Source organism: Felis catus, chromosome B1 (genome assembly GCF_018350175.1).
Source record: "Felis catus isolate Fca126 chromosome B1, F.catus_Fca126_mat1.0, whole genome shotgun sequence".
In the NCBI taxonomy this organism is placed as follows: Eukaryota; Metazoa; Chordata; class Mammalia; order Carnivora; family Felidae; genus Felis; species Felis catus.
Window position 1 is genome coordinate 163,529,256 of NC_058371.1, and position 25,067 is coordinate 163,554,322.

General features: G+C 43.2%; 1 protein-coding gene across 6 annotated transcripts in view; it reads right to left on the minus strand.

Moving 5' to 3' along the window:
* Positions 1 to 2,399: 2,399 nt before the first annotated feature.
* Positions 2,400 to 25,067, minus strand: part of SPATA18 (spermatogenesis associated 18) — a 37,119-nt gene continuing 14,451 nt past the window's right edge. Inside the window, exons 2-13 of one of the 6 annotated variants that reach the window (XM_023253112.2) lie at positions 24,307 to 24,412; positions 24,082 to 24,197; positions 22,106 to 22,209; positions 19,647 to 19,742; positions 16,329 to 16,580; positions 14,283 to 14,547; positions 12,431 to 12,589; positions 11,431 to 11,606; positions 7,897 to 8,020; positions 6,086 to 6,169; positions 2,876 to 2,921; positions 2,400 to 2,562 (exon numbers count right to left, since the gene is read on the minus strand). In XM_023253112.2, the coding sequence (XP_023108880.2) occupies positions 2,555 to 2,562; positions 2,876 to 2,921; positions 6,086 to 6,169; positions 7,897 to 8,020; positions 11,431 to 11,606; positions 12,431 to 12,589; positions 14,283 to 14,547; positions 16,329 to 16,580; positions 19,647 to 19,742; positions 22,106 to 22,209; positions 24,082 to 24,197; positions 24,307 to 24,412 (1,536 nt within the window). In that variant the 3' untranslated portion in view covers positions 2,400 to 2,554. The other 5 variants (XR_002741894.2, XM_023253113.2, XM_023253115.2 and 2 more) reach the window with 5 other exon arrangements.

Sequence of the window (25,067 nt, forward strand, 5' to 3'; positions counted from 1 at the left end):
ATGATGACACGGGATTGTGAATCGTATTAACTAAAACTGGCAATTAAGCTACAACGTAAAATTGCAGCTTTCACAGGGTCAACCCCAGAGCAGGAGCGGAGTCCATTATCTACTAAATGAATCTGTGACCCTGGTTCCGACCTTACGGAATGGAGATGGGCAAAGGATATCGCTGAACATAGGGATCTGGAAAGAAAGCATTTACAGATACAGAAGCACTCTTTTTCTTGATTTTATTATTTAGATGCTAAACCAATAGTATAGACATGGACATTTACCAGTTACAAAGTAGGAGCTTTTCACATTTCAAAGTTACTAAGGTTAAGGTGAATGCCCAGATGAGATGAGTATAGGTCGGCCTCCTCTGGCTTTGTAGATCCTTCCTAAAAGTTATTCCTGATTCTTCACTACTCCCTGTGTGGTTACAGTTCACACCAGAGACTTGAGAGATGACAAGTGGCCAGACAGGGTACAGAGCAAATCAACTAAGCTACATGTGAACATTTTGCAAATCAGCGTATGCGTTCCCCCATTCAACACCTAAAAATGCATTCTCATTACTTAGTGAGATTTTAGAAATGATCTTTAACATACAACACAAAGTAATAGTTGCATGGTTTCAAAGTAACCAACTTTTCCAAGAATGCACTTACTATGTGGATCAAGGTATAACTAAGTTTCTCGTCTAAAACTTTACCAAGAGTTGTCCACCATTTTAGAATATCACATCCAACACTGCTGTAGTGTGAGCACACACTGACCTAGAATTTGTAGCTCATGACTCTACACAGGTGTAGGCATCTGATGACTTATCTTCTAGGATGGCAATACCAATGCCTGTTTACTGAAATACCTATCATTAAAAATTGCTTTCCCTTTGTACTGCTTTGTATTAGTTAGGACACTATACTCATTGTTTAAAAGTCTGTATGCATTTGGATCATAACAACTTTGAATTTTATCTCAGAACGATCAGAATATTTGTCATAAAGGGGCACTGAATCTAGGAGGGTTGAGAACCATTGATCTCGTTCAACCTCCTCACTCTACAATCAAACTGAGGCTCAGAGAGGTGAAGTAACTTGCTCAAGGTCACAAAGGCAAACTGATAACCAAGTCAGAACTGGAGCTACCTGGATACCAACTTCTCCTTCCAGCATGCTGCCTTGCCTCAATGTGATGACTACATAAAAATACACAGAGGGAGAAAAATTAACCTCACAGTTCTGAATGAGTGGGTGATCTTTGGACCCAAGAGACAGAGGTAGAGAAGGTCTCTCCCATCATCTCTAGCTACCAGCAAAAGGGACAAGATGCTTCAGAGGTTTTTTTGCTTTGTTTTTGTTGGTTTTGGTTTTTGGTTTTTGTTTTGGTTTGGTTTTTTTCACCTAAAAAGCATTAGGTGCCGGTTTAGGCACTGGGTTTATGCAGAGACTGAGCTGTGGCCAATTCAGAGTTTCTCTCTAAAAGGCACACAGTGAAAGCAGTCATTTGTGAAGCCCGTGTTTAAGGCCACAGGCAAGTGGGGCAGCAGGGAGAAGCAGAAAGAACATCACTTATCTTGGAAAAGCTACATTCCAGTAGTACATTGAACTCGAATTTTTCAACAGTCCTTCCCAGGGAGGAAAGCGAGGTATGTTCGCTCCATTCAAAGTCAATAAATGGTACCCCTAGTTTTAAGCCTTGAGTTTAGGCATGTTTAGTCAGATGCAGTTCCTAGGGGGTCTGAATTTGCAACCAACCAGGTGGAGTAGGTAGAACACACGTCCCAGCGAGCTTCTGTACTGAACATGTACGTTAAACTGTATAAAGCATTCCCGCGAGATAAACATGAGGTCATTGCCACTTATCTCAAAACTGGCTTCTGGCCCAATCATTGTTCCACATTTATGAAGCAAGAACATTCTCTCAGGTAAGTAGCTTTGATGCTGGCACCCAGCTAACCCAAACCGGGCATCCTCATGGCAGGAAGCAAGAATAGCAGGAGAAGCATAGAGAAGCAAGCCGGGGAACTCTATTCTCCGAAATCATCACCATCTACATGTAGCCTGGAGCCGCTGCTACCTACTCCAAGTTCCCCAGCCTGAGATGAGGGCTATCTTCCAAACAAAAGGTCATTAGAACACCCAGTAGTGTTTTCGATTCAAAGCTATACCAGCCACTATAATATTTACGATCTGTTTATAAGCTAAACTGACTCTGTCAGCGCAGGTCAGGCTCAGCGTTTGTATAGTTGCTGCAAAAGAGCCTAGCATTTGAGGAGGCAATCCCTGAACCTCTGCGATGGCCTTTGCTTCAAATGAATGTGATCCTAAACACCTATGCAATGGTTTTTATCAAATTAATGGAATTTGTGTCTATAAAATAACTATGCAATATATCGGAAAGTTACAAACACGCTAAGCCGAAACATTTAACTCTCTGTGTGGAGTGATACACAGAATTGCCTTTTCACATTATCTTAAGTGAGTTCTGAGGCAGACACAGGAGACAGAGGCACCGGGGAAGTTGGCTGTTGCAGACGTCCTGTGGCAAGGTAACATGTCTGGTGGTTTTAAAACCCTAGGGAGAAAAACAAACAGTTCGTGATTATGGACACTTTCTCAGAATATCTCTTGGAAGGATCTAAATGAAACTGGGGTGGTCAATCTGGGGTTACATCAATAAAACCTCTCGATTGGGAGTTCCTTCTGTGTCACCCATGGGACCTGCTCGGGCACCATCAACGAGAGGGCTCAGAAATGAAAAGGACGAAGTGGGGGGGGTTCAAAGATGTTCCCTAGGAGGCAAAACATTCATTTTGCAGCACAACGCTGAGTACCAAAAAGAGCATTGAAAAGCACAAAACTTGTGCCGTCTAAACCATCCCACTTACTCGGCAATCCACATCTTATTGGAGAAGGACTCCGGCTTCGAGATACCTGGAAAATACAAAAGAGTAATGTTAATTACACGGTAGACAGAGCTCAAAGAATGAATCTTTTTCACATTTTCTTCCTAAAACCAGCTAGGTAGTTGTTCTGAGGTACTTTAGAACGATGATGTCACCCCTAAGGTTGAGCAATGAGATTCCTCTTATATTTCCTGAAGTAACGGGCGCTCGATTTGGCTTAAACTGTGTCACTGATTGAAATCTGGGCTCAGTTGCCTAGTCTGTTTGTTGTTTTAATGGCTGTGGAAGACTGGGAGATTGGATGCTCAGTGGCCATTGAATGGCCATGCTGAATTCAGCGCTTTCCAGAAAATAATAATTAATGGCATTATAATTAATTAAAATTAAAATGACAGAATACTCTCTGACAGATCTTTATATGAATCGTGTCATGTGTCCAAAACCCTGCCCCATTAAGGAAGGTCCCTGGGGAGCCAGAAAAGAATCATTTTTCCAAAACTCACCTTTGCTTCCACTAAGCAAAAGCCAACACCTCTACCTACAAACCTGTTATGGCTCAGAGATAACAGACTACAAGCAACATTCTTGCTCTGAACTTTCACAAACTTTAGATAAATGAACACTAACAAAGATGACAGCTGTTCTGGATGCATCAAGACCTCGAATAAGCCAAAAACTAGACCACTCTAAACATTTGTATTATATTTTGCAGGTGTATCCAGTCATTGTAAGGAGAGGAGGGTGCAGAGACAGAAAGGGGACAGCAGTTCCACCGTTAAGAATATATTTTAGGGGCTCCTGAGTGGCTCAGTCGGTTAAGCCTCTGACTTCAGCTCAGGTCATGATCTCACAGCTTGTGGGTTCAAACCCTGCGTTGGGCTCTGTGCTGACAGCTCGGAGCCTGGAGCCTGCTTCGGATTCTGTGTCTTCCTCTCTCTCTGGCCCTCCCCAGGTCATGCTCTGTCTGTCTGTCTCTCTCTCAAAAATAATGAAAGCATTTTTAAAAATTAAAAAAGAAAAGAATATCTTTTAGGGATGCCTGGCTGGCGTAGTCAGTAGAGCATGCAACTCTGGATCTCAGGGTCGTGAGTTCAAGCACCACATTGGGCATGGAGCCTATTAAAAAAAAATAAAAGAAGAAGAATATATTGTATTCTCATCTAAAGTTTAAATTACTTGGTTCTCCTTGGGCACAAAGCAGGAAAGAGAAAGAAGGTGGGTGAAACATATAAAAGGGCTTTATTAGAGGGACATTGCCCACCAATAAGTCTTCTGGTGAGAATCCAGAGGAAAAATCTTCCATGGCTATAAGCACTATAGGTGTCTAATATTGCTTTTTTGGATAAGCCATGCCCTCTTAGAATAAGGGGATTGTGATTCTTCCAGGATAAAGCTCTCAAGATTTCCTTTTCATTTATCAGTCCACTAAATGCACTATCCTTTTGTTTTTACCGACTATAAATACTTATTCATGAATATGGATAAGTAAGTGATATTAAAATCTCCAGAAGCAGAAGATGTGTATCAGATACATGCCTTTTCCATCCTCAGGCCATTTCCCTTTTCTGGATATCTCTCCTCAATGTCCCAGCGCATTAAAATTCCAACCATTCCAACCAGTCAGATCCCCATGATCCCCTTCCTCACTGTCAAGGACAGAAAGCCTTCCTACCTTCTCTCATGGCTCTAGTCCTTCGTGCCTCTTGCATGGCCTGTGGCATAAACCACCCTCAGTCACTCTGTTCAAATCACATCGATCTTCCTCTATTGAAACCCATTCAGGGAAGAGACCATGTTTTCATCATTTTTGTGTCCCCCTCCAAATCTAGCATCCATCAGAAACAGAGGAGTATTTGATAAAGAGCATGCTGAAGCAACAGATGCTCACTAAACTCAGAAAAGTAGATCTTATTAATGGAGTGGGATGGCAGTTATTTTGGGGTTGGTTTTACGGAGGGAGTTGTGGAAGTTTACAGCTAGAGATGCATTGCTAGAGATTTCAGAGAAGTGGAGTCCTGCCAGATCTGGTTCTTCTTCTCCACCACTCTCCCTAAAACAAGACTGAACAAATACTTAAAGAACTTCTATTTGAAGAAACAGCCAATTGTTAGCCTATCTGGCGTTCACATGACGTGGTCCAGCCCTATATCCAAAAGGCATTGACTTAATATTATTTGTTGAATAAATTAACAGTGATACATCACAACGATGTTTTTCGTTTTCAGGAATGTTTTTGCTGTTATTTTTTTTTAATTTTTTTTTAATGTTTATTTATTTTTAAGAGAGAGAGACACAAAGTGTGAGCAGGAGAGGGTCAGAGAGAGAGGGAGACACAGAATCTGTAGTGGGCTCCAGGCTCTAAGCTATCAGTATAGAGCTCGATGCGGGGCTTGAACTCACAAACAGTGAGATCAGACCTGAGCCGAAGTCAGACGCTCAACCGACTGAGCCACCCAGGCACCCCTGCTGTTTTTTTTTTTTTAACATTTATTTATTTTTGAGACAGAGAGAGACACAGCATGAACGGGGGAGGGGCAGAGAGAGAGGGAGACACAGAATCGGAAACAGGCTCCAGGCTCCGAGCCATCAGCCCAGAGCCTGACGCGGGGCTCGAACTCGCGGACCGCGAGATCGTGACCTCAGCCGAAGTCGGACGCTTAACCGACTGAGCCACCCAGGCGCCCCTGTTTTCTTAAAAAGAGGTACTAGTAATCCCCCCAAGAACTAATACTCAAGGAGACTAATGTCATTCTTCCTACTTTGAAGTTTGGTGGAAAATTAATACCTGTAGTGCCCTTCATACAGTTTTGAAATCTAGACCATTTGAGCAATTTCTCCAAACTCATGCAATCTGTTTAAGAGAAATCAAGGACCTGTGCCCAGATCACTCCCATCTTCTGTTCAGAAGACTTTATCTATTAGCTCACTTTCATTCCAAAGCAAAAATAAAACTATGAAATAAGTGAAGACTATTATTCTTTGAAGTAATTAAGGAAAAAAACTGCCTCTACTTCCTTCTTTCTAGAACGATAAACGCCTTAGCCCAAGGTAGCATAAAAATTAGTTTGGGATGATCGCAACGAGTTCTCTTTCTACCTATAGACATACAATCACCTCTGGCATCGGTGACTTTTGAGGAAAAAAAGGTGTCAACCATCAAGATGCTTTGTGTAAAAATGGTTAGATACGCACCGTGCTTAAACCAATATGGCTACGGGGGCAGATGGGACTTAAACTCCTGCTTCGACATCGACTTACAGGTCGCACTGAATTCCACTAAAAAAAGAGAGAAATAGTCAATAGTTTGTGAAAACTTACACGGCCTGAAACGAATGTCTACCCCACAGAATGAGAGGTTCTGCTGTTACGATTACACTTGCCCATTACTGGGCACCAATCAGCATAGGATACACTCTTCATTTCTTACAGCTACCCAATATTTGACAATAACTTGAGAGTATTTCTCAGATAAACTCCATTACAGTGAACTTTGCAATATTCAAATTCTTGGTGCTAGAACTTTGTTTTGATGAGTAAATTGTTAGACCTACATTCAAGCTTGCAAGTGTTGGGAGACTGTAAACCCCACGTGGGCAAGGATTTGGGCCTCTTTTGTTCACTGCTGAATCCCCAGCACCTGAACACCGTGCTTGGGTCATAAATAACTATTGAAAAAATAAATATTGTTGAATGAGATGAATTCATGAATGAGGGAGGAAGGTATGGAAGGAATGAACCACCACTGCTGCCCATCTATTAACTAAATCCTTTTCCTTTATTCCAAGTCCTTCCTTTTAGGATCTTCATATTTGGTTTTAGGAGTTTAAGCTGGGAAAGGAAGGAAGTTGAAATGCCTGTTTGATGTAGAATACATGAATAGCGGCTATTTTCTCTCCCTCCTTTTCTAAGGAGGAATCTCCAGTTGGAATCACTGGAGAGAATCTCCAGTTGGAATTTATTAACAAACGGTGATTGTTGTAGGAGCAAGGAGCACGTTCTGTGAGGTCGTCCGTCACAGACCCCGTGTGGTTGTTGTCAGATCAACACCCCCCCATTTCATAGCACAAAATATTTTGTTGAGATACCATTCACTATAGTAGAATGTTTAAGCTGCAAACACCCTTAAGTTCTCTTAAAATACTCCACTCTTGTTCGCCAATGTATGTGTGAAAAGCTGCTATGAAGCCCTTCCCTATTCTCTTGTTCAAAGAGAACAGGAACTGAGACCACCCAGACGGTGGCTTTGCACTGGACTGAGGAGCTTCTCTTCACAATCCACTTAACTCTCTCTAGGAAGGGCAGGGTTAAAACTCCACATGGGAACTATACAGAATACCCAAGCCCCTGTGGCCACCCAACACTCACCACAACACACACTCACACACTTGCACACCTACTACTCCATTTTGAAGGCTGCCCAATTATTTACCATGTTAAAAACATTTTACAACCAATGTATATAGGAAGCAACCCTCCAAAACGGATTGCCTGCTCTCTCCCCATCTCCTCTGCCTTCTTTTTTCCATCCCTCCCCCTTCCCTACACATCACACCAAGGAGAGAAAACAGAGTACATTCGTCATTTTCCAAAATGGATCTCTTGGATCCAAAATGGATCCAAAGTGAAACTTTGGGCAACTGTTTCCTGAAAGTTCACTGATCACTTCCAAATGCTTAGAATGAGAGAGGGCCTCCAATAAGATGAGCTCAAAGAGCTTTGCCCTTATAACAGCATAATATTTCTAAGGAGGAGGCAAATATGACGAGTTCCATCTTATAAAGAAAGCAACAAAGAAATTGCTGCCAGAAAATTATGAGGAATCACGGAAGAAACAAAGAAAAGTATCCCTTCTTTCTTAGTCAGTCCCTTTCCTCTCCTTTGTATGAACCCTTATCAAGCAACTCTTTATGAACTTCTTCTATAGAATCTCTGGGTTTATAAATGTTCTCGAACTTGTGAATCAAACACTGGGGATGAATTGTCACTATGCAAGGCCACCGTACAAAGGCCCCTCTCTTGGTGACAGCTTCTCCCTTCATAATGACACAGTCATTCTCCATGAGAGCAGGCCACACGTGATAGAAGACCAAGGGAGCAGTGAAATCGGAGTCATAGCTGCGACGGTACCTGTTTTAAACACACAAAAGAACAAGAAAGAGAAGTTAAGCAATGATGTAGCATCACTGGAGAAATGAACATTGGTGTAAATTTTTATTTGTTATCACGCTTAGTCGAGGTAAATATGGATACCGATTCTGTTATTGAAGAGATGGTTGCAGGCTTTCAGAATAGGAACCGGTGATAACAAGCACCCGACATGGACTCACATAGAACAAGTCATGTCAGACTGAACTAATTCCTTCCCTTCTCAGGATTGTAAGAGTTACAGTACAGGAAAACGCTAGAGATGGAGACCATCTGAAATCCGGTAGGCATCCTACAACATTTCTCATGGTGTCTTCGTGGGCAAAATAAGAGAAATATAGGTGGATGATTGACTTAAGGAGGTGAATTACAAAGTGGTCCATATCCAAAGTAAGATAATTAATGAGTCAATGAGAACTTGAATGAAGGTGCTCTCTCTCAATCCCTTGATAAATAACATGTTCCATCAATGATTGCACGAAGTATAGAAAAATCACTCAAAGGTTAAGGATGGGTAGGAAAGAAGAAACAAATGACAGTATAAAAAATTAGCTCAACAGGGGCGCCTGGGTGGCGCAGTCGGTTAAGCGTCCGACTTCAGCCAGGTCACGATCTCGCGGTCCGTGAGTTCGAGCCCCGCGTCAGGCTCTGGGCTGATGGCTCAGAGCCTGGAGCCTGTTTCTGATTCTGTGTCTCCCTCTCTCTCTGCCCCTCCCCCGTTCATGCTCTGTCTCTCTCTGTCCCAAAAATAAATAAACGTTGAAAAAAAAATTAAAAAAAAAAAATTAGCTCAACAGTCAGGAACAATAAGCTGAATCTAATAAGATACCATGTAATGTGGATACGTATGAGGTCCTGAATTGAGTCTAAGAAGTGTATCATTGCACAGATAGGAGAAACGAAAGACTTAACCACAGTACAAGTAAAAATAACATGTTTCTGGGGGGGCGCCTGGGTGGCTCAGTCAGTTAAGCGTCTGGCTCTTGGTTTCAGCTCAGCTCACGATCTCGCAGTTTCATGAGTTCGAGCCCCACCTCTGCTCAGCTCAGTGTTGTAGGATCTCCATCTCTAGAATTTTCTTGTACTGTAACTCTTACAATCCTGAGAAGGGAAGGAATAAGTTCAGTCTGACATGACTTGTTCTATGTGAGTCCATGGTCGGGTGCTTGTTATCACCGGTTCCTATTCTGAAAGCCCGCAACCATCTCTTCAATAACAGAATCGGTATCCATATTTACCTCGACTAAGCGTAATAAAAAATAAAATTTTACACCAATGTTCTGCGCTGGCAGCACGAAGTCTCTTGGGATTTCTCTCTCTCCCTCTCTCTGCCCTTCCCCCACTCGTACTGTCTCTGTCTCTCTCAAAATAAATAAACTTAAAAAAAAAAACCAGAAAAGAAAAAAATGAGTACAAATCAGCGGAATTAATAGAGAATAAGGGTACTGGTCCCTCCAGGCTGCTGAGCTCAAAACAGGCGACTACTTTCAGTGTGGACATTCGACAAGGAATATTCAGAAGAGCATGGAGCATAGGCCAAAGACACCCATCTATTTGTCAAGAAGTCTCAAACCCCCTTTCTATGGAAAAGCCCAAAGCCATGAGGCCAGAAGAAGGAAGACTTGAGCAATTGCTTTCGAATATGTGAAAGGTTGCCAGGGTTTAAAAAAGAAAAAAAAAAAAAAAGATTACACTTGTTCTCTGAAGTACGTGAAGTAGAACCAAATCCTCAGGCATTGTTAGGAACTCCAGTTCTAGCTTTAGAGCTTTCCAGAGGTATCAGCTACAGACTGTCCCAAGGGGCAACATGTTCCCTCTGATGAAAAGCATAGAAGCCGGAGGCCCCCAAGGTCTGTGCAAAGTAGAGTGGATGAATATTTCTGCGTGGTTCAACGCATTCTCCAAAGGAGAAAAGAAGAAAGAAAGAGGGATGACGATAATATGTTCCGTAAGGAAATCAAAAAGGTCAACTACAGTGTGACGTCCTAATTCCAGCTCTTCCAAGAGCGGACACGAGTTGGGAGCAATGATCTGAAAGAAACTAGAAACAGGGCGATGGCAGGAAAATATGGCAAGCGAGAAGGTGATTGGAAACGCCATCACCGTGATTTGGAGAGGCAAAGGAAAGGTATGCAGTCTCTGTCGTTAACAAGCTTGTAGGGATATTGGGCCACCACCACCCTATGACTCTACGGGCTGAACAAAGACCCAAGAGCTAACATTTCCTGTGTGCTGACTACAGACGAAGCAGTGTCCTAAGTACTTTATCTGAATGAGTTCAACTAACCTTCTCCAGCCCTAGGAAACAGGTATTATTACCTCTCCCATTTGACAGAGAGGGCACTAAGGAACAGAAAAATTAAGTACCATGCCCCGGATTATATAGCTTATTGGTGGTAGAACTGGGATTTGAACCCAGGCAGCTTGATGTCAGAGCCTCAGACCTCAAGCCTCAGAGTGTTCTTAACCAGGAGCTTGGCCTCCTCCCAATAGTCCCCAGCCATATCGCTGGATCCCATAAAATTTCAGTAAAATGTTTTAAGTTCATTTAATTTCTTCTGGTTTATAAAAAATACTTATCATGTGGAAGTTGATAGAAATCTAATGGTCCCGGGGCACCTGGGTGGCTCTGTCGGTTAAGCATCCAACTTCGGCTCAGGTCATGATCTCACAGTTCATGAGTTCAAGCCCCACGTCAGGCTCTCTGCTGACAGCTCAGAGCCCGGAGCCTGCTTTGGATTCTGTGTCTTCCTCTCTCTCTGCTTCTCCCCTACTCACACTTTGTCTCTCTCTCAAAAATAAATGAACATTAAAAAAAAAAAAAAAGAAATCTAATGGTCCCAGAAAGTCTACAGTAGTCATTTTCAAATGCTAGTGTGCATAAGGAACACATATAGGTGTTTGTTAAATGTCAGATTCCTGAGCCCCATCCCAGACGTACTGCAAAAAATACCATGAAGTATAATCCAGGAATCTGCCTTTTTAACAAGATCTGAGTAATTCTGACACGAGTGATCCATAGGCCATACTTTGAGAAACCTGGCTTAAATAATTCAGTAGAAACAAATAAAAAGTAATGCACACTTGATTTTATATAGCACCCTTTTTAAAAGTGTTCCGGACAGGCTTCGGGTACTCATTAGTTCTGCCCAAGACCAATACCTTCAATGGAAATCATAATATCACCTCTGAATCATGTTTGACTGAGAAAGAAAATAAACCCCAGGAGAAGGCTCTGCCCTGTAGTACGGAGAAGTATACGGCAGGACCTGGAAGTCAGGTCACATCTGTTGAGTTCCCCACCCAGAGTTCTTTGCCCTAAATTGTTTCCAGGAAATACAGATTGATTTTTTTTTTTAAATCCCTTAGCTTCTGTTTCTTATGTCTCTTACTTGCAATCATTGAAAATTTCTCCATCAGCCCCAAATGCAATATCTAGGGGTGGGTCTAAAGTCTGCATTGCAAAAGCAATGCAACATATCTCCTGGATGAAGTCACTGAGGAGGCAAAAGTCAACTTCAGGAGGAAATGAAATCTTGGGATTGACATTCATGGCTCGGATCACGTCCTGAAAAACAAAGAGATGGCATTGCCTTGTTACCAACCTGTGACAAGAAGCTCCATCACCCGAAAGAGGTTATGACTGGTGGGGGGTGGGAAAGAGCTCGTAAACTACAAAAGCTGTACATGTGTTAAAGGAGAAAGGCTCACTGCTAGAGACGGAGGAAAGACGATGCAGAGGACCTACAAAAGGGCCAAGAGAATCCCCTCCCTCCCAAAAAAAAAAAAAAAAAAAAAAAAAAAGAAAACACCCTTTGAGGCTTTTATTTATTATTTCCTTATGTTTCTATTCTGGGTAGGTAGAAGATGTGTCAACGTGCTCATAATCTATAATAACAGCAATAACAATAGCTTGCCCTTACTGAGTGTTTACCATGTGTCAAGTCTTGTGCTAAGCAAATTACTTGCTTTTTTTCATTTAATCCTCTCAAGAACTCTATGAGCGTGATGACCATTGTTGCTATAGAGACTGGAAAACTGAAGCACAAAGACATTTTTAAGTAAACGTGCAAGGTCACACAGCCAGCAAGTGGCAGAACTAGGAGTGCAAATCTACACCTGCCTTCCCCAAGGCCATGGCTCTTAAGCAGCATGGTATTCTATCCCCAATCTTAAGGGCTCGTCTAAAGAAGAGAACTATAAAGGTCGGACTATTGTTCCCCCGTAAAATGTCTAAGAAACCGCCAAGCATGCCGGGTTCTACAAAGTAAATCGGACGCTATTCTGTTACATAAAAGCAGTACTAAGCCCTGGATGGATTGCTGAGTTATTAGTATTCCATGTAAAGAGCAGCAACAGAAAACCAGTCCCACTAAGAGACCCACCACTTACGTTAACACCGCTTTGGGAATCATAGAGATCCAGATGACAAATGATATAATCCGAGACGGCATCCTCAAAGTTACTGCACCCTGCGTAAGATGGTGTCAGCGATTTCCTCACACGGATCTTGAAGTGTCTGAATGCCATTTTAGCGACGTGGAACGCCTCCTGCACATAAAAAATGCAGCAGATTTATTAGATAGAAGAAGGGAAGTACGGAGGCCCAAGGTAAGGAATAAAGAATACCCACCAAAGATTCAACAGCAAATGGGTCCTCCGATAACTAAACACAGTTGATCAAAACTGATTTTAATCTGGGAGAAAACACAGACCTCAGTTTTGAAAAGTACACAAATACAGGGGTGCCTGGGTGGCGCAGTCGGTTAAGCGTCCGACTTCAGCCAGGTCACGATCTCGCGGTCCGTGAGTTCGAGCCCCGCGTCGGGCTCTGGGCTGATGGCTCAGAGCCTGGAGCCTGTTTCCGATTCTGTGTCTCCCTCTCTCTCTGCCCCTCCCCCGTTCATGCTCTGTCTCTCTCTGTCCCAAAAATAAATAAAAACATTAAAAAAAAAATTTAAAAAAAAAAAAAAAGAAAAGTACACAAATACATATATGACTATGCACCTTCACTAATTCCCAGACAGGTGATCACTGTTCCGGGAATCCTGAGTGCAGGAGGCAGGACAGTGCAGAGGTTTAAGGAAAGAGATGGCCTGTGGTTGCATAAACACTTAAAAAGTGCCGATGGATTCTATGATCCCACAGCAATATCATATTAACTGGTCAAGAAATGAAATTACCAACCTAGTGTTTACGTTATACACAGACACATATCAGGTGTCTGTGGCATGTTTCCTGGCATACGTTAATTCAACAAATATTTATTAAGTGCATGTTATGTAGTAGGCACTGGGAAAATTCAGTTATTCGTGAAACACCCTAGAACCCTAACTCCTTAATGAAATAAGCCAGGGCTGGCAAACGTTTTTCTGTAAACAGCCAGAGAGTAAATATTTCAGACTCTCCCTAAAATACATACAATGTCTTGTCCCTTTTTTTTTTTTTTTTTGGCAACTGTTAAAAAATGTAAAACCATTCTTGTATTCTTAGCTCTCTGGTGGGATTTTTCTTAGAAATACGGGCCTGGACAAGATCTGGGCCACAGGTCATAGTTTGCTGACCTCTGAAATAAATTAATACAGAATAAAGTTCAGTGGACCCTGATAATGCTGCTGTCCCACCAGCGTGTTGTTTTGTTTTTAAATATTGACTGTTCTCATTTGTCAGAATGGACTCCTACTGGACTCATTTCTTCTAACGGACTCTTAGAACGAATACGTTTGCTTTGGGAATTAAGGATTATATACGAGCACTCTTAATCCGCGTACTCAAGTAGCTGATACTCCAGCAGGTTCAGTAACTACTCTCAGTTAAGTAAACAGAAGAGTTAGCACCAGCACAGTCTTCTGATTTTTCTGAGAACAAAAGATCAACCACGTGATAGCCATCAGCAGTAACATCTCCCCACTGGTGCACCTAGGCACACATTGGAAATTTCAGTGCAAATCAGCACAGCATATACTCATTTGAGATAATCCTGTACTTACGGATATTTCTTCAACAAATATCTGGTCGATAGAAATATCAGTATATCTGAATAGTTCGTGATTGTGAAAAACTATGCGTCCCCAATATCTGCCAAGGAAGAAAGGAAGGCAGGAAGCCAGCCAGCCAGCAAATGGACATGCCGCCCTCCTCCCGCGACCCCAGGATCGACCAGCCCTCCTAGGCCGTTCTGTTCACAGCTGTCTCCCCGCTGCGCCCCAGGGCCTCTGCGCGCAGCCGCCGCAGCGTCACCTACCACGGTGGCGACGTAGATGATCCGCTGCACCGTCTCAGCTTTGTCGATGCAGCGTCGAAGCAAGCACTGTGCATCCAGGCGGGCCTGGGAATAGGCGTCGCTGAACCGGGACAGGAGGGCAGCCTTGCGCGCCACGCTGGACGCTTTGGCACGGTTCGGCGACGGGCTCCTGACCTTGGCCACTGCGGTGGAGGGGCTGGCGGGGCGGCTGCGGCTGCGGCTGCGGCTGCGCGGGGCAGGGCTGGGAGTGCGGCTCCGGACCGACCTGTGCACAAGCAAGAACAGCCAGACAAGCAGTCTGATGCACGCTTCCCTCGGTCCTGCCGCAGGCGCTGTAAGATACCGGGAGGCCCACGCCCCGCTGCGGGCCCGGGAGAGCCGCTGTCTCGCCGACCTCTCCGCAAGGCGTCAAATACGCGCTCAGACGCTCTGTATCTGCGTGGTGAGCTCGCACCTCATGTTATCCTTTAAGCAGCCCCGGGAGGTCAACATCGATTGTGGGCCATTTTGCAGCCGAGGAACTCAACTCGAGGCTCCGAAAAGTTAATAGGGTCCCAAAGTAAAGTAACACCGCTAGCGAGAGCCGGAGTTAAAGAGATCAGCTTGTCAGTGTTTCTTACCCCAACCTTGGGGCACTAGCATATCCGCAGAGGCCTTATGGTATAAAACGGGATGAACACTGAACAGAGAGAAAGATCTGAATTCTCTTTCAATAGCAGTGGGACCGTTTGCACTCATCTCGTCTCTCCAAAGCCTTAAGTTTTCACCTACAGCATGTTCGCCCTATTTCTGGGCGGGAGTGGGGGGCTGAAAGAGGCAGTGAGCTAAAACAGGGGGACATACTTGGTGAATGGTAAAGCCCTGTTATCAGTGAAACCTATTGCTATCAAGTATAAATTGTCAAAGGAAAGGGGCCCCCAGAGAGGGAAGTGTTACAGAAGAAACTGTGAAGCAAACGGTAATACAAAGCCCTCTCTGAAGGTGGAGAAGGAAGCTGTTGCTTCCTTCTGTCTATGGCAGTCTGTCTGACGATTTCCATGGTGCAAGAAATATTCCCATGGTGGGCAGTTTCAAGCTGTTAATGTGACATCACCCCGAACTGGGAGTTATTAGGCAGAAAGGCACAGAATCAGTTCCTGGGGGCCAGTACAAGCTGGTGCCACCGCAACATAACAGAGTGACTCTCAAAACTGGAGAACTAAGGTGGCATTTAGGGGAATGGGGACCAGGTGTGGGAGTGGCTTTGCTAGCCTGAGTCAGGCCACTCCGTGGGGCTGAGGGAGGTCGCAGGTGTTAAAAAGAACAACCAGGGGCACCTGGGTGGCTCAGTGGGTCAAGCATCTGACTTCGGTTCAGGTCATAATCGCATGGTTTATGAGTTCGAGCCCTACATTGGACTTTCTACTGTCAGTGCAGAGCCTGCTTGGGATTTCTCTCTCTCTCTCTCTCTCTCTCTCTCTCTCTCTCCCCTCCCCCTCAAAATAAATTAATAAACTTAAAAAAAAAAAAAAAGAACAAGGAAAAATGCTCCAAGACAAACATCCTGCTTTGTCCTCAGTTAACTCTGAATGACGGGTCTTAGCATTCTGTCCGTCAGTAGAAACGGATGTCACAAGAACACTTACCTACACGCTCCATGAAACAGAGTGAGATACAGCAAGTAAAGCAACAGGTCATCATCCCAGAGAGAGGACTCCCAGGCCTCAGAGAACAGAACCCTCATATCAGGGAACATTCTTTCAGCCAGGGCACCACCCATACATTACAGGCCCACCAAATCGGCTTTCAAGCCAAAGAACTTTCCCCTCACATATCTCTCAGTTTCATTCCTTGGGCTTCAATGTCAGCCCCAAATTAACTGGTGCTCCAGGAGGCATTTCCTCTCTCTGGAAGGGCGCAGTTCGAGCACACAATCCCTTCACAATTCAAAGTTTCCCGGATCGGAGGGGTTTGGGTTCAGGCTGTCATTCCACGTTTTTTCCCAGCCACCCTTGGACCGCTACCGAAAGGAGCTTAAATGAAAAGATCTATAAGAATTTGTCCGACCTTCCTTGGAGTACAGATTTTTCAGCGGACAAAACCGCTATCTCGTCCTTCAGCGTCTGGAGCTGTTTCTCGTAATCGGATATCACTTCGGTCCGGTGTTCTGTGCTTCTCTTGTCCAGGACCCGCTGCTCCAACTTCCTCTGCTCTGAGGTCCTGGGCTCCGAGCTTCTGGAGTCCACACTCCAGTGCTCTGGGCTTCTGTGTTCTAAGCTTTTGTGGCGGCTTTCCTCCTGGGCCTGAAGAGATTTAAGCCTGCAAACAAAAATCAAGGTGGAGGGGCATGTGGGTGGCTCGGTCGGTTAAGCGTCCGACTTCAGCTCAGGTCATGATCTCACAATTCTCACAGTTCGCAGGTTCGAGCCCCCACAATAGGCTCTGTGCTGACAGCTCAGAGCCTGGAACCTGCTTCAGATTCTGTGTCTCTCTCCCTCTCTACCGCTTCCCTGCTTGCACTGTGTCTCTCAAAAATAAATAAATGTTAAAAAAATTTTTTTAAATAAAAAAAAATAAAGGAGGAAAGAAAAGAGAGGGAGGCAGGGATGAGGAAAGGTAATAACAACTGGCATACCTAATGACCGAGGCTGCTCTGCTTAGTATGCCCGTTACCGCATTGCACAACTCCGATGGAAATACACAGGCACAAACACAAATCAGAAAACAGCGGAATTGCCAGGGTCAGAATGCCACCCCTCTCTGCCACTTGCATGAAAAGAGATTCCTGAAAAAAGAATATGCACACGGATCCTCCAACAAAAGCAGAGTGCACCTATCGTCCTCCTGTTCTACATTTGGCTGGTCCCACACAGAACTCTGGAAGCACTTGACCTCCCAAACCTAGGGCCAGAAGCTGGTCTTATCTTCATTAGCTCTTTGACTCTCTGAACAGATGGAATATGGCGGGGGGGATAACAATAGAGATTGAACAAGACTCACAATACTAGGCGGAACAGTGAACTTGTAAAAATAATGTATTCTAGAGACAAAGCTTCAGAAATACAATTGGCATTCTTATAAAGATAAAAACAGGTGTGACTAAAACAGTAGCAAAGCCACACAAAGACTATGTGCTGTGATGAAAAGGGCAGTGATAGAAGGTGAAAAGGCAAAGGCTAAGATTAAGAGGGAGGCAAACTGTAAGAGACTCTTAAATACAGAGAACAAGCTGAGAGTTACTGGAGGGCAGGGGAGTAAGGGGATGGGCTAAATGGGTGATGGGCATTAAAGAGGGAACTTTTCAGGAAGAGCACTGGGCGGCATATATAAGAGATCAATCACTGGGTTCTACTCCTGAAGCCAAAACTACACTGTAAACAAATAATTGAAAAAATAAAAAATAATGCCAGAAAAACGAGAGAAGTACACAGAGAAGCTAGAAATGTAATAGCAGAATTAAAAGCTGCGCTGGCAACAGTAAAGAACAGAATCGCTGCTACTGGAAATCACTGAGTTATATGATCACAGAATTTGAGAAGGTCTTTCAAATAGGAAATAAGAGGTGAAAACCAAGGCAAGAGGGGAGATAGAAGTGGAAAATTGACCACTACTCCCAGCTATAGTGTGGAGGTGTTCCTGAAGATATCAGAACAATGGAACATGTTTGAAGGCAACAGAAAGGTATTTGTGTGTGTGTGTGTGTGTGTGTGTGTGTGTGTGTGTATGTGTTAACACAACTCCCACTTCCTTTCTGGGGGGGGGGGAATCAAAAATAATATCAAGGAAGCTATCTCACCTTACACCTGTCAGAATGGCTAGAATCAAAAAGACAAGACAAGTGTTGACAAGGATGTGTGGAAAAAGGAAGCCTTGTGCATTATCGGTGGGAATGTAAACTGGTGCAGCCAGTGTGGAAAACAATATGAAGATTCCTCAAAAAATTAAAACTTGAAATACCTTATGGTCTAGTAAATTCCACTACGGGGTATTTGCCCAAAGAAAACTAAACATTAATTTGAAAAGATACATGTAACCCTATGTTTATTGCAGCATTATGTACAATAGCCAAGATATGGAAGCAACCAAAGTGTCCACTGATAGATGAATGGATAAAGATGTGGCATATATATATATGTATATATATATATATATATATACACACACATATATATACACACACACATATATATGTATATATACATACACACATATATATGCATATATATATGTGTGTATGTATATATACATATATATGTATATATACATACACACATATATATATACATATATATGTATATATATATATATACACACACGTATATATATATATATATAATGGAATATTACTACTCAGCCACAAAAAAAGAACTAGATCTTGCCGTTTGTGACAACATGGATGGGCCTAGAGAGTATCATTCTAAGTGAAATAAGACAGAAAGACAAATACCAGAAGATTTAACTTATATGTGGAATTTTAAAACAAACAAATGAGTAACAAACAAAAAACAGTAACAGACCATAAATACAGAGAACACACTGGTGGTTGTCAAAGGGGAGAAGGGTGGGGCAATGAGCAAAGGGCAAAATAGAACGACCCTACAACCCAGCAATTGCACTACTAGGTATTTATCCAAGGGATAAAAGTGTGCTGTTTGGAAGGGACACATGCACCCCCATGTTTATAGCAGCACTATCGACAATAGCCAAAGTATGGAAAGAGCCCAAATGTCCATCGATGGATGAATGGATAAAGAAGATGTGGTATATATATACAACGGGGTATTACTCGGCAATCAAAAAGAATGAAATCTTGCCATTTGCAGCTACGTGGATGGAACTAGAGTATATTATGCTAAGTAAAATCAGTCAGAGAAAGACAAGTATCATATGACTTCACTCATGTGGAATTTAAGAGACAAAACAGATGAACATAAGGGAAGGGAAGCAAAAATAATATAAAAACAGGGAGGGGGACAAAACAGAAGAAACTCTTAAATACAGAGAACAAACTGAGGGTTGCTGGAGGAGTTGAGGGTGGGGGGCATGGGCTAAATGGGCAAGGGGCTTTAAGGAAGACACTTGTTGGGATGAGCACTGGGTATTATACGTAGGGGATGAATCACTGGGTTCGACTCCTGAAATCATTATTGCACTATGTGCTAATTAACTGGGATGTAAATTTGAAAAACTAAATTTAAAAAAGAAAGAAAATGTTCTATAGTAGATAGGTAATGTTTTGTGGTAAGCGAAAGTATATAAAACATTAATAAAAATATTGCTGACTTTGTGAATAGCTTCTTTCATATTGTAACGAAGCACCAAAAAGCTAAATTCAATGATCAATCAGAGGCTGCCGTAATCCTGTCTTTTTTTTTTTTCCCTTACTGCTTTCTTAGCTGATTTATTTCCTCCTCTGCAGCCAGAAAGGATATGCCCGATCTGTTCTTGGTTTCTTCAAGAGTCTTTTCAGTTTCAGCCAGACTGTAAGAGAAATCAGTATAACTAAAGACAGATTTTTCCAAAATCGGCAGACTTTCTGAATCAAGATATAGGTTCTCCCGGGAACTTTTGGCATATGATATAAATTGAACATAAACAAGATCAAATTGTGAGACATCTGCATTCAATCAGATGCTATTGCAAATATTATGCACAAACATGCTAGTATTCTTTTGAAAGTCAGACACAAAGACATTACAGAGCTACTACCACTAAAAGACTAGGTAATAATTATTAACATTAGACTGTAAAGGACAAAGAAAGTTGTTCACCTCCTCCTTCTCACCCTCCTGATTCACCTGCTCTAATTACAGCAAATCCTCAGGCTGTGTCTCCCCATAAGATCTCCATTTCCTGCAATAGACTCATGCTAATTTGCAATATACGAATACCATTTTCTGCAGTGTGCTCATTACTTTGCACCGTAGAGTTGCGTTTGACTTAATTGTCCCTGACTTCCTAAATATGAAGAAAACATTATTTGCCCACCTACAAAGAAAGTCTTCCACAATCACACTTAACTACCGAGCATTCCATGTCATCCTGCCTCTGACTCGCGCCACGTATTGAGCACGAGTTTCCTGAGTTTTCAACATAGCTAGGTCACTGTTAGTTTCAAGGACTCTCTCCATTGTAGGCAAATCATAATAAATCATATTACGTCTTTAGGTCTATCTAAAATTAAAAAAGAAATGGGAGTGTGCGGATGACATTGGATGGAGACCAGTGGTTCTCAATTAAGTTGCCCTAGTCCAGCGAGAGATCATAGGTTGGCAAAGGTCTCTTGACTTCTCTGACCCTACTTCCCTGTAATATCCAGGCTCTTTCTTCATAGTCGTCCTGGGGCTAAGAGAGTGCAATTGCTATCTACACTCACACCTGTCTTCTTCCTTCCCTTTAGATGGAAGAAGAAGGGTCCAACACTGGGATTCTCCCCTAGACAGTGAAGCAGATTGAGAAATAATGAGCTAGTGGGATTGCTACCAAGTCCCCACAGATCCCAGCCAATCAGGCAATAACAGGAGGTAGTGTGATTACCCAACATTCCTTTGGGTCTCCTCCTCCTACTCCTCTCCTAACAAGGACCCACTCATCCTATGAGTGCCCATGCAAATGCCACCCTTGACTCTCTCGAGCAAAGTGTGTCTCCTTTTCTCCTGAGACCTCCAACACTTGGTTTACACAGTCTCATTACAAACATACCATGAACCACGTAAGGGCAAGAAATTTTTTTATTCACCTTTTTATCCCCAGCACCTAAAACAATGCCTGTAACAGAGTAGATATTTTTCAAGATGAAAAATGAATGAATGAGCAAAATGTCTAAAATCTTTAAAAAAAAAAAGCCAAAGTAGCAATAACTTCACAATAAGGCTACTGGAGATTGAAAGGAAATTGCTGTGATTTCATTCACAGGTGAATATGTTACAGGTTTTTTTAAAGCATACGTGGAGAAAAAAGTGAACATTTTTGTCCAAAGAAGATGGCAGAAAATTAAAAGAAGCAAAAATACCAAGAAAGGAAGGAGAATATGAAAAAGGAATAAAGTAGTGATTTTTTTTCTCTTAAGACACGGCAGACAGGTGTGAACACCTGTAAGTGTACATGCAAGCAAGTATACATGCTAATTTGGCAGCTTGAATGATATACAGAGAGAAGAAAGGGAGATACATTCATGAGCCAAGCATTACTTTAAGCAAGTTAACATATTTTTTTTAATTAGGGATTTATTCATTCATTGAGAATGTACCACGTGGCAGGCATGATGTTGGGTGATGGAGATACAACAAGAATAGCAGATAGCAAATATCAGAAGAGCAAATACAAGACAGCACCCCTTTGGATCTTCCAGCCAAGTGGATCATAAACGTGCAAAGAAATGTTTTAACGTTCCAAATGGTGGTAAGTGCTAGTCTCAGATCATTGTGAAAGAGAACTACAGAGGGGGAAACGAAGACCTTCCCATATACATGGTCACAGACAGACTCTGAGAAAAATCTCCTTTCAGCTGAGACCTGAAAGATAAAGAACGAGCTATGCAAAGAACCAAAGGAAGGCTTCCATGTTTATGAAGGAGCGCAGGCAAAGGCTTCAGGGTGAGGAGTAGACAACAGACTAGCGGAGGAGACCTTGGCAGGAGATGAGGGTGGAGAGAGAGGTAGGGCCCCCTCCTCTCTCTCTCTCTTTCTCCTTCTCTCTCTCTCTCTCTCTCTCACACACACACACACACACACACACTAGTTATTTGCACATGTCTACATTTTACAAGAGCCATTATTCTCCCTTTAAACTTAAAAATTAAGAACAATTCTTCTTGGAAAAAAGATAACTTGCATTCCTCTTACTCGTCTTGAACCTGGTTGAGTTGATTACGAGTTGAATTCAACTCAGAGTCTAATTGCTGCATGTCCCGATCTCGATCTTTATGTCTCTCCTTATCAAACGTGTCCTGGAATGATACACAAATCAAAATAGGCTTGAATACAGGAAACAGCATGATGGGTTGCAACACATTATGCTGAGCCAAAGAAATCAAGCAGCAAAGAACACGCGTGGATAGGTCCATTTATATGCAGTTCTACTGCAGGCAAAATTAATTTGAATGATAAAAATCATGGGGCGCCTGGGTGGCTCAGTCGGTTGGGTGTCCGGCTTCAGCTCAGGTCATGATCTCACAGTTCGTGGGTCCGAGCCCCACGTCGGGCTCTGTGCTGACAGCTCAGAGCCTGGAGCCTGCTTTGGATTCTGTGTCTCCCTCTCTCTCTCTCTGCCCCTCCCCTGCTTGTGCTCTGTCTCTCAAAAATAAATAAATGTTAAAAAAATTTTTTAGAATGATAAAAATCAGAAGAGTGGTTGCCGTGGGGGAGGAGGGAGATGACTGGGAAGTGACACAGGGAATGCTCTGGAGAGATGGAAATGTTTTATAAATTAATTGGGTGTGGGTTACATGGATATATGCACTTAGCAAGCTATGGATTTCATTGCAGGTAAACTATACCACCATTTTTTATTACACTTCAATTTTTTAAAAAGACACTGAAATATCATGCCATGTCTTTATACTCAGAATAACACCCATGGGGTAAAAATCTAAGCGGCACAGGAAAATCCTCAGGGGTGAAAAATTTGCTTAATAACAACTGACGTCTATGGAATACTTACCCTATGACAGTGGTTGCTGCATGTTTATCACATGGAATTTTCAAAATGGCCCTAGCGGGTCAGCAAAAGCATTGTCCCCATTCAGCAAATGAGGAAACTAAGACATGGAAGTTTAGATAACCCACCCACGACCATAGAAGAGCCACCAGAATTCTACCCGGTGACCTCCAGGCAGGAAACTTTCCACCATGGCCTCTTAAGGCTGCCAAGAAAAGCCTGCTCTAAATGCTTTCATTTTAGAAAAGAACTTATGTAAATGCATATAAATATTTAAAATCACGGGGCGCCTGGGTGGCTCAGTCGGTTAAGCGGCCGACTTCGGCTCAGGTCATGATCTCATAGTTCGTGGGTCCGAGCCCCACGTCGGGCTCTGTGCTGACAGCTCAGAGCCTGGAGCTTGTTTCAGATTCTGTGTCTCCCTCTCTCTGACCTTCCCCCGTTCATGCTCTGTCTCTCTCTGTCTCAAAAATAAATAAACGTTAAAAAATTAAAAAAAAATAAAAATAAAAAAAATAAATAAAATCAAGTTGACTAATATTTAATGATGCCAATGCCTTAAACGAGTTATGTATTCTCTTTCCAGGGTGGGGCTTCAACGGTTCCAAAGCTGACACTTTTCCCACAGAAATCACCAGCATCAATCGCCAATTATGATGCCCTTCGTCAGCCTCTGAGAACTAAGTTTTCTTTTCATGTTGGAAGTTTTCCATCAGTGTTATTTCACTCTTTCAGAACGGGGAGCTTTCCCCATCTGGTGGTCTCTTTCTCTTCTGAGGCCCCATGGTACCCCAACTGTCGGTGTGACTACTTTGTCATCCAAAAGTTCCTATTTAATGCCTAGTGTGGGCAATGTCCTACATGTAGGACATCACCAGTCCCTTTTTACAGCTGAGGAAGCAGAGGCTCATTCATTTGTCTGCTGTCACCCCACTGGTAAGTAGGCAACGCTGAGATATGAATGCAGGTCTGTTTGAAGAGACACCTCAACCCGTTACGCCGCACAAGACTATAAACAGAAGCTCACCTTTGGTACCTGTGTCCTAATCCCCTAACTAGAGCTGAGTCCCCCACTGGGTAAAAGCTGTATCTTCTACATGTCTGAGTTCCCAGAGCCTGATCTGGGTGCTGAAAGTCAAGGGTGATCCTTTAGCGTGCCCACCTGTAGAGAGGGGACCTTGCTGTCAACAGTGTTTCCCAGGGAAGCAGCAGTAAAGGAGGCCTCCAGCCAAGGCAAAAGGCGCGATTTGATTATTTCCACACCATCATTGTGTCCTCCTAAAAGAGTGCACAAATCAGGTCAGCGAGAGAAGTTTAGCCACACAGGGAGAGAGTACAGAGAAGACAAACAAAAGAAGGGAGACGGGGAAGCACAGGCCATTCTCACCTTCTTGGGCAGCCGTGGTGAGGATCCTGAAGAGTTGTCCTTGCACTTTGGAAATTTGTTCAATGAACTCAAGGCAACGATTGAGATTTTGATCACATGTGTTTGTCTACAAAGCCAAAACAGAAGATCAGTGCAATTCCTTCCCCTTCCGGGACCCACCGCAGGTAGACAGGGGCTACCCTGACTTTACGCAGGGGCTGCCTCGCTCTGGTGGGCTCCCACGTGCAGAGACCGCCATGTGTTGACCAAAACCTGTCTCCCTTTCCTCCTGGGCGCACAGCTAGATGGCTTTCCCCAGCTTCCCTAGCAGTCTGTGCAGCCGCGTAACTGAGTTCCAGTCAAGGGGACAGGAAGTGATTTGTGCCACTTCGAGGTGTGACCCAGAAGAGATGGCGAAAGAGATGGCCCAGGCCATATGGCACATGCAGACTAGTAGGGGAGGGAAGAGTGTAGACAGTTACACACAGTGGAATAGTAAGTCTCACCAGACCGGTGAGCCCCAGGTCTACTCCAGAGCCCATGGTCTTGGAAAATCGGGGAAGACTTCTGAGAGGAAGTGAAATCTAGGACAGGAGACGTTGGGCAGACTTGGAGAAAAGGGCAGTTCCAGTGGTTGTGAAACAACAGAACATGAAGAAGCCAAGAGGTGGGCCTTTAACTATTATTCTGCTGTTTTCATCTCCTTGGTGGGTTTTTACCATTTCCTCGCGAGACAAACCTCTCATTGATTCTAACACTCAAGGAAGGAACACAGCTACAAG